The following is a 12,970-nucleotide window of genomic DNA, read 5'->3' on the forward strand; positions in this document are numbered from 1 at the left end:
GCGATAGCAAAGTGCCGCATCAAAATTGACATAGTCAAAATCGATTTTGTCATTAGTAGGTAATCAAAGTCTTCCATAATTTCGTGTCCTATCATCTGCATTCGATCAGCTGACATGCCTCGTCGCTGAAAAAAATATTTTTGCGTGTGACGCGTATAAACCGTATTTAATTCAATGCAACGTTTCATATACTTAACTTATATTAAATCTCTACAACCGTCCAAATCGATCCAGCGCTTTAAGCTTGAAGAGGTAACAGAGTTAGCACTAGCACGCACTGGTGATTTTTGTCACGGTGACTGTTTCGTCACTCTTGTCAAGTAGAATATATACAGATGCAGACACAAATGTCACGTCGTAACGTGCGCGCAACTCCATACATATTCACGGACTCGACGAGAGTGACGAAACAGTCACCGTGACAAAAGTTACCAGTGCGCGCTAGTTCTTACTTTAACTATTACAATATATAACATTTCTCGATCGACCACGTGCTCGTATATTTGTTGGTATCGTCTCCTTCGATCTAAATAGGTTATCGCTACCGAACGAATTTCGAGCCGCGTCGATATGTTAAGCGAGGTCACACATAAGCCGCTTGTAAGAAAAAAAAAAACAATAAAATCTCTAAAATTGTGACATATTAATCCTTTTTTTTATGGAATAGGCTGACGAGCATATGGGCCACGTGATGGTAAGTGGTCATCACCCATAGACAATGACGCTGTAAGAAATATTAACTATTCCTTACATCGTCAATGCGCCACCAACCTTCGGAACTAATGATGCTATGTCCCTTGTGCCTGTAGTTACACTGGCTCACTCACAATCGGATCGGAACGCAACAATACTGCGTACTGTTGTTTAGCTGTAGAATAACTGATGAGTGGGTGGTACCTACCTGGGCGGGCTTGCACAAAGCCCTACTTCCAAGTAAATAAAGTAGTCTTCAAACATACAAACTTGGAATAACGAAAGCATACCCAATACAATCCAAAAGCTAAAATATCAATTATAAATAAATATCAATTATAAATAAAAAAATTAAAAAAACTATTTTTTGAGGCAACATGATTGCGCGCTCAAACCCAGGCAAGCGCTGAATATTCATGTGCTTAATTTGTGTTTATATAATTAATCTCGTTCTCGACGGTGAAGGAAAACATCGTGACGAAACCTGAATGTGTCTTTCATAGAAATTTTGGTGTATTCCACCAACCCGCATCGGAACAGCGTGTTGGAACATGTTCCAAACCTTAATTACAAGCTGTTGTTGTTTGCTGTTGCCTATTTTTTGTTATCTTGCGCTTTTCAACGATAGCAACACGCCTTTAGATAAACTTACTACGCAGTTCATTTGCAACGAACGCCGCGTTACGAAAACAAATGCGAAAACAATAATCTTATGTCGATAACAATAAGCAGTCAATACATATAAATATACATTACACATATTGAGTTAATAATTATGAAGTAGGTATATACATAGGGACCATCCATTTATTACATAAGATGATTTAGGGGGGGCGACTATGATAGTCCATAGTTCTTACGTAACTAACCTTACATTTACTATATTTTCCGTATATTATATACAAAAACCTTCCTCTCGAATCAATCTATCTATCAAAAAAAAAACCACATCAAAATCCGTTGCTAAATTTCAAAGATCTATGCATACATAGGGAAAGACAGCAGTGAGTGACTTTTAAAAACCAATCCTGGATGTAGGGTTAAAATATAATCGTCATGACAACAAAATACATGATATTCAACACCATAGATTATTACCCACTTGTTGAAAATACGTCAAAGTCGTATAAACAAAATTAGTATGCGTAATATGATTTCTTCTACATGAAATGTTAACATAATCAAATAATTCTCTCGTGAGTGTTGAATATTTGAATCTATTTTTTTTCTCATATTATTTATATTCAAAAGAACCGTAGTAATAATACACTAGCAAATACGTTGTTTGAAAATACTTAACTGTAATTACTACAACCTATATGTATCGTTGACCAATTTTATTTACAAATACCTATCGAATATATAATTCGATCAAATAATCAAATGTTTCAATGTATATATTTCATTAAGTACCTGTTTTAACAAAATGCTATTCAAATTTGAAGTTGAATAACTATCTTGTTATTATACAAAACGAAAGTAAAAGACCCGATAAGGATAAATAATATATTCTTTATGCATATGTCTATCGTTATACACTGTTCACAGTTTTTCAGTCATTCGCTACTATATTGTGCATGTTTACATAAATCTTTTGAATCAATGCATCTATTGAAAAAAAAAAACGCTTCAAAATCCGTTCCGTAATTTCAAAGATCTAAGCATACATAGGGACAGACAGCGGTAAGCGACTTTGTTTTATAATATGTAATGATTACAAATACGACAGTAAAACTGACCATCTGTCTGTCTGAAACGATAGAACGTTCACAACGTAACAACTAAAGATTTTGATTATAATTTGATATTTCGCAAACTCGATCCTCAAAGCAATACTATTTTATTTATATACAATACAGCCTGTAAATTTCTCCTAGCTAAGGCCTCCTCCCCTTTTCAGAGAAGGTTAAGAGCATATTCCAAAAAACTACTTCACTGAAATTAGACACATGTAGGTTTCCTCACGATGTTTTCTTTCACCGCCAATTAAGTACATGAAAATTCAGTTGTGCTTGACTGGGTTTGATTTGCAATCATCGGTTAAGATGTGCGCCTTCTAACCACTGGGTCATCACGGCTCTTTATCAAATCAAACGCCAGACGAGCAAATCGAAAAATAAGAAAAACGAAACAGGGGACAACTTGTTAGTAAAAAGCGAGACGCATACAGTTAAACTTATACTACTTGAAATAAAACTAGTTATAACGGATTTGAATCGCGTGTATTAATTATTTTTAACATCCCGACGTTTCGAGCACTTTACAGCGTTCGTGGTCACGGGTAGACTTATACTAGTTACTTGGTCGTAGGCCCGTCTGGGAAGGAACCACTCACTCATCATATATTCTACCGTTCTACCTACTCTACAGTACTTGGTACTGTTGTGTTCCGGTTTGAAAGGTGAGCGAGGCAGTGTAACTACAGGCACAAGACAAAACATCTTAGTTCCCAAGGTTGGTGGCGCATTGGCGATGAAATTGTTAATGTTTCTCACAGCGCCACTATCTATGGGAGGTGACCATTTATCATCAGGTGGCCCATATGTTCGTCCACCAAAAAATAGCATAAAAAAATCAAGGTAATATGAATGAATGAATTAATTAATTATTCTTTATTGCACACCACAAACAAAAAACAACAAAAAAAAAAGAAAGTAACACAAAATTAATAAAATGCAAAAATAGAATATAAAAAAAATAAGTAGATTAAGAGTGGTGTACAACGGACGGTCTTATGGCTTATTGCCCATCTCTTTCAGACAACCCAATCAGAGGGAGATTTCAAAACCCTTTTTATTGAGATTTTAATATCCAACTGGAATAAAAACTCTCGATCTTAACGTTAGTCGTTTGACATTTCAGCATTAAAATATTATTTAAATTCAATAAAACAAATCAGAGAAACGATAAGAAACGATGACTCATACTAGCTTTACCTTGTTTGTGAACTGATAAGGACGTATTTACAACGGAATAATATTTATATATACAATACTTTTGATACTAAATAATTAGTTCATACTTTATCCCAAATAAAATAAAAATAAAACCGACTTCAAATGCGTGAACACAAAAAAAAAAATAATCGTTCAAATTGGTTTATAATCGGCGGAGATATTGCGTATAAAAAAGTTCATACCCAATTTTCCACCCTTGGGGGTTGTTTTTTTTATTATTGACTTAGATTACAAATTTGACGACACTATGCCGTCCCAGTGTTTTCATTTATCTTTATTGCGATAGCTAAGTACCGCATCAAAATTGACATAGTCAAAATCGATTTTGTCATTAGTAATCAAAGTCTTCCATAATTTCGTGTCCTATCATCAGCATTCGATCAGCTGACATGTCCCGTCGCTGAAAAATTTATTTTTGCGTGTGACGCGTATAAACCGTATTTAATTCAAGCCCCCATAACGCGACGTTTCATATTCTTAACTTATATTAAATCTCTACAACCGTCCAAATCGATCCAGCGCTTTAAGCTTGAAGAGGTAACAGAGTTAGCACTAGCGCGCTGGTGATTTTTGTCACGGTGACTGTTTCGTCACTCTTGTCGAGTCCGTGAATATGAACAGATGCAGACACAAATGTCACCCAATTGTCATGTCGTAACGTGCGCGCACCTCCATACATATTCACGGACTCGACGAGAGTGACGAAACAGTCACCGTGACAAAAGTTACCGGTGCGCGCTAGTTCTTACTTTAACTATTATAATATATAACATTTCTCGATCGACCACGTGCTCGTATATTTGTTGGTATCGTCTCCTTCGATCTAAATAGGTTATCGCTACCGAACGAATTTCGAGCCGCGTCGATATGTTAAGCGAGGTCACACATAAGCCGCTTGTAAGAAAATAAAAACAATAAAATCTCTAAAATTGTGACATATTAATCCTTTTATTATGGAATAGGTTGACAAGCATATGGGCCACCTGATGGTAAGTGATCATCACCCATAGACAATGACGCTGTAAGAAATATTAACTATTCCTTAAATCGTCAATGCGCCACCAACCTTGGGAACTAAGCTGTTATGTCCCTTGTGCCTGTAGTTACACTGGCTCACTCACCCTTCAAATCGGAACGCAACAATACTGCGTACTGTTGTTTAGAAATTCTGCCACATGTGTATTCCACTAAGACGCATAGGAACAGCGTGTCGGAACATGTTCCAAACCTTAATTACAAGCTGTTGTTGTTTGCTGTTGCCTATTTTTTTTTTTATCTTGCGCTTTTCAACGATAGCAACACGCCTTTAGATAAACTTACTACGCAGTTCATTTGCAACGAACGCCGCGTTACGAAAACAAATGCGAAAACAATAATCTTATGTCGATAACAATAAGCAGTCAATACATATATATAAATATATATATATTTACATGTGAGTTAATAAAATATGAAGTAGGTAATGTTACTTCTACATAGGGACCATCCATTTATTACATAAGATGATTTAGGGGGGGCGACCATGATAGTCCATAGTTCTTACGTAACTAAGTTTACGTTTACTATATTTTCCATATATTATATACAAAAACCTTCCTCTCGAACCTTCCTATCTATCAAAAAAAAAAACTGCATCAAAATCCGTTGCGAAATTTCAAAGATCTAAGCATACATAGGGACAGACAGCGGTTAGAGACTTTTAGAAACTGATCCTGGATGTAGGTTTAAAATATCATCGTCATGACAAAAAATCACGTGATATTCAACACCATAAATTAAGAGGAATATTTTATAAATCCAAACTCAGCTCGATATTATATAAATACATTTATTTAACATAATCGGCATTGTAATGTTCACATATATAATTGTAAGATTGTTTTACAAGTTACATATAAATATATATTTTATTTATATATCCACCTGCCGTGCACTCACACCGTCTTCACCCGCGCCCAAATCATACCTATATCTTGTATTCCCGCGCTTTCCGCGATGTGTGTCACTCGAGGGGACAGATACATAAATACACAGATAATATATATATATCCATATACAATATTACAGATCTGTGTACACAATCAATCACCCTTAATTTTTATGATAACGCCCAACCTCTATCTAGTTTACTTTTCCCAATCCCGTTCAAAATCCACCGCCTTTTGTTTTTCGCGTGCCAGGCAGTACCAGTCGCCTCACCGCGCCACGAGAGGAATTGGCGGGAGTCCCACTATACGGTGTCGATAACCGAATCAATAATCATACTATACTAATAAATTATATTTCAATTAAAAATACGTATTTAGAAATGAAAACCATACTAAATATTATTATTTAAATTAAAATTATATAAGTATCAATGACATTCTAATAAACAGATATGTAATACCCATACTAACAACAGAAAAAAGTGTGCCGTGCCGGGGACCGTTTATTTTAAATTTCGTTACAAATAAAAAGGATAGCTTGATAAAAACAATAAGTAAAAGGGATAACTAGATGTTTTCATTACGCAAAACGTATTACTACATAATTATGATGTATTATAACGTATTACTGGCATAAAGCTTCAAACGACCCAATTAGGACGTTTTCTAGTCTTCACTTTATGCGCGTTAATGTCATCTGTTTACTAGAATATCATTGATAAGCATATTTAAAAATCATGACAAATACTAATTAGTTTATTTATTCGTTATACTTTCTAATTAGTTTATTTATTCGTTATACTTTCACGTCTAAACTACACAACCGGTGCCCTTGAACCTCCCCCTACTCGCAGACCGAAACCATGTGCCACAGATAGCACACACAAATAACCTTGAATTTTATATACCATTAAACAAATGCCTCGTTTCATACAACATATGTTTTGTAACATAATAAAAATACTACGTAGGTATATATATAATAATAGCAGTGCCCGCGACTTCGTCAGTATCGAAGAAAAACAGTTATTCTTTTAGCGTTAGTTACTCCTCTTTACAAAAGAAAAATTGGTCCAACTGTTTGAGATATTAGCCGGAACAAACAGACAAAAATTGTAAAAGGTGTTATTTTATGTACTGTATATATGTACCGTGTATAGGTACATACGCATGTAGTAAAAAGTTGTTATTTTAATATTACAAAGAGACACTCCAATTTTATTATATGTATAGTCGGTTAGACTAACATTACTAATACTAATTATTTCTTGTCAACAAATAAAACAAGACTAAGGATTTTCTTCACAACATATGTTGACGGTTGAACAAATGGGTCCTCTGATGGTAAGCAGTCGCAACCGGGCTTCAAAACTTAAATTTTTTATTATATTTGGTACATTGGCTTGGCCATGACAATATTTTGCAGTTATAAAACTAGTTGAGATTAATTGCAAACAATAAATGAAATAATATATACACAAAGTAATGTGTATAAATGGAAGGGGACAACAGGAGTGTGGGAAGGCAGATAAAGATAGCAATTGCCATAAGGGAAGTAGCAGAAAGGGTGTAGATGAGCATCGTCAAGCAGAGGCAAATAGCTAAGGAAGCGAATCATGTTATAAATCTTAGAAAAAATCGTTTATATTTACATGGGACGTAATTAAATTAAAAAAACATCAATACTCAGAACAAGATTTCGTTAGTGTCAACTTAGTGGTCTGAGTTAGTGTTATGGTGCAAAAGAGTAACCACGGAGTTTCTTGCCGGTACTTCTCGGCAGACTCTTCCCAATTGGTAGCTTTAAGTTTAATTCAACAGCATACCTAACATGACAATTTAAAAGTTCTTTTATTAACCTACTTGAAAGAATATTTTGATTTTGATTACAGAAAAGTGTAATGCATCAACTTTATTATTATATATTTTATTGAATTTTATCTAAAACAGTACAGATAATGAAAGCCTTCACGTTCCTAACTTTAAATAACAACATAACAAAACCCATCATAGATACTATGCCTCTAAGGATGGAGTTACCTAAAATCCTTTTTGAGTACATTTTATTGACATATATTATTATATTTATACTCCGAAATTTCAGCTTACTACATGCCAAAGTTATGAATGGACATTGATAGTCCGTCAAGAAAAAATATTTTTTACTGTAAGGAAAGTTTTTACATTTCTATAAATACAATAATTGTGCATATGAACATAATTAAATTTGATAATTTTATAACTATGTAAATTTCTTGCAAATTATTCACACTGCTTTCCAAAATGTAGAATTGACATCAGCATCAATATGATGTATGTTTTACATTATTGTAAAGTACATATATACATATCTAAAATCAAATAAGCTTCACAATAAAGCATCTTTAACATCAATATTTTAAATCAACTACAATTTGGTTTTTTCTTACCAAAAACAAATTTTTTATCTATTGTATCTACTTATTTATACATATTTATTGATCCCGATTATCGAGTGAATTATTAATTTACGTTAAATAAAGACAAAACAAATATTTTGTTTTTTATTTTTATTATTTTAGAAGATATGTATTTCCGTCTTCGTCGAATATATTAGACAAGGTCAAAAAACAAAATTGACCTTCACTTTCGTAAAGAGGCGCGTAAAAATTTTAACAACGTTATTTTGATCGTATCGGAACCTCCGTTTCTATAACTTTTGTAAATATTCAAAATTATTTATTACCAGCCAGTACAAAAACATTTATATCGCTAATCGTTTATTTTTATCTGTAAACCGCGTTAGATAAACAAGTTTAAAATAGCCTTGGATGAACGACGAAAGTTGTTTACAAGCTTCGATTGCATAATGTGTCATTCAACTATCACAATTAATGACCTACGGCAATCGACACGAAAATGGACCCTTTTGTCGAATCGTAACTGCGCAAAAGCAGACTGCGATTACCTGACCTTGAAAACAACGCTAAAAATGCCGCAATGTAAATACATAACACACCATAATATTGTTCTACCGGTGCGTAGTAAACACAACGTATGTAAATATACTCGAAAGGCACGTATATGTGTCCCATACAAACGTTCCAGAACTTTCTCCGTATCGCTTGACATAAATATCATTATTATGTAGCCGGTATTAGCTGAAAATAGCACGTACCTTTCTTGGGCAGCCCTCTGCCATGACCGTTGCGCGGTCGTCGACTATTTTTCCAACTGCGATATTTCGGGAGTGGAGTAGCAACCGGGCTGGGCCCTTCCTTGCTGTTGCTCCGTACATATTTCTTGTGCTTGCGACGCAATTTCTCCGTATGGGAGGCAACAGCGTCCCCGGCTCCCTCCACAACTTGTTTTACATTCTCATCCACCGCCACGTTTTCCGAATCGGATGCAACGCGATCTACTTCCATTATAGCTAGCAGCCGGCTTCGGGTGGGATGGTAGTTTAAATATCTTTTGCCGCAATACTAAAGCGAATCCACTAGGATTCCACTAGGAAATCTGCTGTAGTAATTGCAAATGGGACTCATAAACAATAGAGACTTACGAAGCACACGTATTTGTGTATAGCATGCACTCTGCGTATTTGTTTTGAGAGCACATTGACGTGAAGTTAGCAAAATAACATAATAAAATATCGGGAATACCAACTTTACCAAGTAAACATATTTAGGTCACAGTAATACCCTCTTAAATGTTTAATTTATGCTGTATATAATTGAATTTCCTATGATTAAGGGAGCGTATGTTGATCTTATCAATACAGAAACAGTCTATCAATGCATTTAATAAATCAATTTACTTATTTTAGGTATTACTACATTTACTGAGCGTATATACTTTATACAGTACTGCCAACATAATAAAAAAAAAATTTGTGATCACAATAATAATAATAAAGTAATCAAAAATATGAAACTGCATAATAACCATAATATTACATATAATTTTCAGATAATATGTTGCATTTAGCAATAACACACAGTTTTGTCCTGTAAAGAACATAAAGATTTAATTTACTAGAATCAATACATAATATGAAGACTATTTGTAATTAAGTTTGGACTAAATAATTAATGTTTGGTTGCTGGATTAATTTGTAGTATGATTATTTTTACTTTAACAGATCATATTTTTAAATGTGTTGATTTATGTTTATGTGTGTTGCTTTACCTATTTATCTTAATCGTTATTCGTTTCCGTAAACGCAGACTTCATCAAACATTACAATAAAACAACAATATTAACAGTGTCTTATTTTTTAGATATAAAATGCCATAATTTATTAAAATTAGTTTTTAAACTATGAACAAACTTGAGCGATTAAAATGTTGTGATATTACTCTTTTAAAAATTGGTCTTCGCTTATCTGTGGACAATTAAATAAATTTATAATTTGTAAACTTGTGCTTCATTTTAAAAATGACATATATTTTTTTGTTATCAAATCTGTGCAAATTTTAGTCCGTAATATATTTTATAGGTAATCAATTTAGAACAATGAAGCACCAAAAAGAAAACTATTTCAAATCAAAATTTATTCTACTAAATTCACAAGCGGACTCCCAGGAAATTATTTGGTCGTGTAGTGATTCAAGTGAATATGAGAATTCACACAGTGAAATTAACGTAAAAGCTGTTAAAAGAAAAAGGAAACGAGTTAAAGGTAAAAAGAAACTCTCCAATAACATTTCTAATCTTGACATAACATTTGTTGATGTTACATTAGAGAAGAATAATGAAAAAAATGTTGAAAAATCACGAAATCGCTCCAACACTGATAATTTTACAAATTTGTCCAATGTTGGTTGTAAATCGCCAATTTTGAGTTCACAGCGATATGTCGCGCCATTGAAAAGGAGACAATCAACTGTAAATCGTCTAAGTCCTAGTGATCGCATAGAAAGGAAACCTACAAGTCCTGTGTTGGTACTCAAGTGTAACACGCCAAAGAATTCGCCTAAAATAAGAAAAAAATTGTTTAATAATAATGCCAATACCAGTCAAGATACCTGTAGAGAAATTAGAAGTTCATCCCCAGTATTAACTTGTGTAGAAAGTAGGCTAAGAAAAATTGATAATCATAAAGACGGAACCATTGATATTTCCAAACTAAACAAAGATATTTGCCAAATAAATACATACAGAGAAAATAATACATATGACTCTAGCCTTATCAAAGTACAACCAACTTATAAAAATAACAATAATTATAATAATGAAGAAATACCATTAACATATAAAGAAAAACAGACTTGTAACAATAACATTAATTTAGACGACACATTAACAGATAAAACAACAAGTGTGGTCTTAGTGGAGAAAGTCAAATTATACTTTGATAGCTATTTCAGTCCCACAACTAACTCGCAACATTCCATAAGTGAATATGAATCGAAGAGCAGTCCCAGCAATGATGATATTGAAATTATTAATTCATTGCCGGAAACTAGAACTTCCCAAAGCTTAAAATCTGATAATAAATCCTCAGATAGCTTAAAATTTGATGACATTCCACAAACAAAGAAGGTTAAATATAAGAAGGATGGTCTGGCATATCGCCTTAGTGCATTAATAAAGAAACAAAATGCAAATACGTCTCTATGGTATCATGAGAGATTTTTGGCGGCAAATTCAAATTTCGTTCTCCCTCAAGAACAATTCCTTGCTCTAAGGATACAGGAAGTTAGTTTTAAATATGGCTGTTTTTTACTCAAAGCATTGAATGTAAATGATAACACTTGTATTATTATTATAAATAATTTATATGCCAAAAGTAATATTTTTAAGGAGAATTTTATGCTTAAACTTTATAAACCATATAAAATTATAGATTTTGAAAGTTATCAATTAATCATAAATGTGTGTAAATATGAATGTATATTATTAAAGAACTAAAGTATGAATAAATATCAATTCTTTGACGAGTAATTATTTTTAAACCTTTCTGACTGCTTGAAAGCACTATTGAAAGCACTTATACTTCTCTTAATCTTAAACCTATAGAATTGACTTTTATTATATAATGGTATGTCATGATTTTTTAAATATACTTAAATATAATTTGAATTGAAATAATAATGTTTAGTATGGCTTTAATTTTTTTTGAAATAACATTATTAGTATAATTATTGATTCGGTTATCGACATTGTATTGTGGGACTCCCGCCACTTCCTCTCGTGGCGTGGTGCGGCGACTGGTACTGCCTGGCACGAGAAAACTAAAGGCGGTGGATTTTGAACGGGCAGGGCAGAAGAAAGCTAGATTCGTGTATGGGCGGTAAAAGGATATAATTATATACAATAAGCGGATAAATAATATGTGTATCGATTGGTAAATTAATATAGTGACATAAATTAATGTTATGTGAGTAGTTCTATTACAGTTATGTAATTGGCCAGTTCACCACCTGATAAGTGGTAGTCACAGCCCCTATATATTTCGGACTATTAAGCAGAATACCCGGTGAATTGTACCGAAAATGTGTTCTAGAAATTACATATATCTAGTTAGAGGGTATATGTTAATTAATCTTATTGCCTTCATTGATTAGAGTTAATCAATTTAATTAAAAGACGAATTCGAAAATAGCGCGTTTTGAATGTCTAACGTCAGTTCTCGAATTCAGTATCACTTAAATTTGAATCGAAGTTTCGCTTGCCAGCTTCAGCAGTGTCATCAAGTTTTTATAAAAAGTTCTTAAACGATCCACGATTCATCCACCCGCCCGGTGAAAGACGGTTGTAGAAGCCACTCTGGCGAACACCTACCGTCCAATCGAAAAAAATAATCTTAAAGGTTGTATGGCTATAGTAAGGTGGTATTGCTTAATTTGACTATCAATAAGAAAGTAATAATTCTATAATGAATAAAGTTATTTGAGTTTGAGTATATCATACATGAATTACGGTAATGATATGTAAGATACACTTCAAAGTGTATATATACTCTGTTCGAATTTCGAACTGTAACAGAAGAAGAGGCAAGCAAATATTTGACACTGACAGCAAATTGAAGCGATATCATTGGTCGAGAGCTTGATTGATCTATGGTATTCACTATGGATTGAAAAAAAGGCGTTTTGAATGTCGATGACACATATCAGTCTTTTGGAAATAAAATTGAAGTGGATATAAGAAGTTAAGTGTTGTCGTTGTGTTGTGAATAAAGATATATTAAACATAAACTCTTAGTAGTGAAATATGTAAATATGAGGTTTTATTATCTTTATTCCTACTTTTTTTAGAATACAGTAAGTACCTTTCAAGGCGAGCTTTGTGCAAGCCTGTTTGGATAGATTCAGCCCCGTCATCAGATATGATCAGATATTCCACTGCATCTTTTTAGTACTGTTGTGTTCTGATTCTAAGCAACAATTTTATTATCAAATTGAC

At 33.3% G+C, this 12,970-nt stretch overlaps 2 protein-coding genes across 2 annotated transcripts in view; one reads left to right on the top strand and one right to left on the bottom strand.

Moving 5' to 3' along the window:
- The window catches only part of LOC124541426 (programmed cell death protein 4), a 33,574-nt gene extending 24,314 nt beyond the window's left edge, over positions 1-9,260 (bottom strand). The window contains exon 1 of the mRNA XM_047119295.1: positions 8,736-9,260. Coding sequence (XP_046975251.1) covers positions 8,736-8,985 — 250 coding nt within the window. The 5' untranslated portion in view covers positions 8,986-9,260. The remainder of the gene's footprint in view (positions 1-8,735) is intronic.
- A 700-nt stretch (positions 9,261-9,960) lies between these two features.
- Positions 9,961-11,489, top strand: LOC124541731 (GATOR complex protein WDR24-like). The gene has a single exon (XM_047119669.1). The coding sequence runs from the start codon at positions 10,076-10,078 to the stop codon at positions 11,471-11,473; it is 1,398 nt and encodes a 465-aa protein (XP_046975625.1). The 5' UTR covers positions 9,961-10,075; the 3' UTR covers positions 11,474-11,489.
- Positions 11,490-12,970: the final 1,481 nt, after the last annotated feature.

This window comes from Vanessa cardui, chromosome 28 (genome assembly GCF_905220365.1).
Source record: "Vanessa cardui chromosome 28, ilVanCard2.1, whole genome shotgun sequence".
Taxonomy (NCBI): Eukaryota; Metazoa; Arthropoda; class Insecta; order Lepidoptera; family Nymphalidae; genus Vanessa; species Vanessa cardui.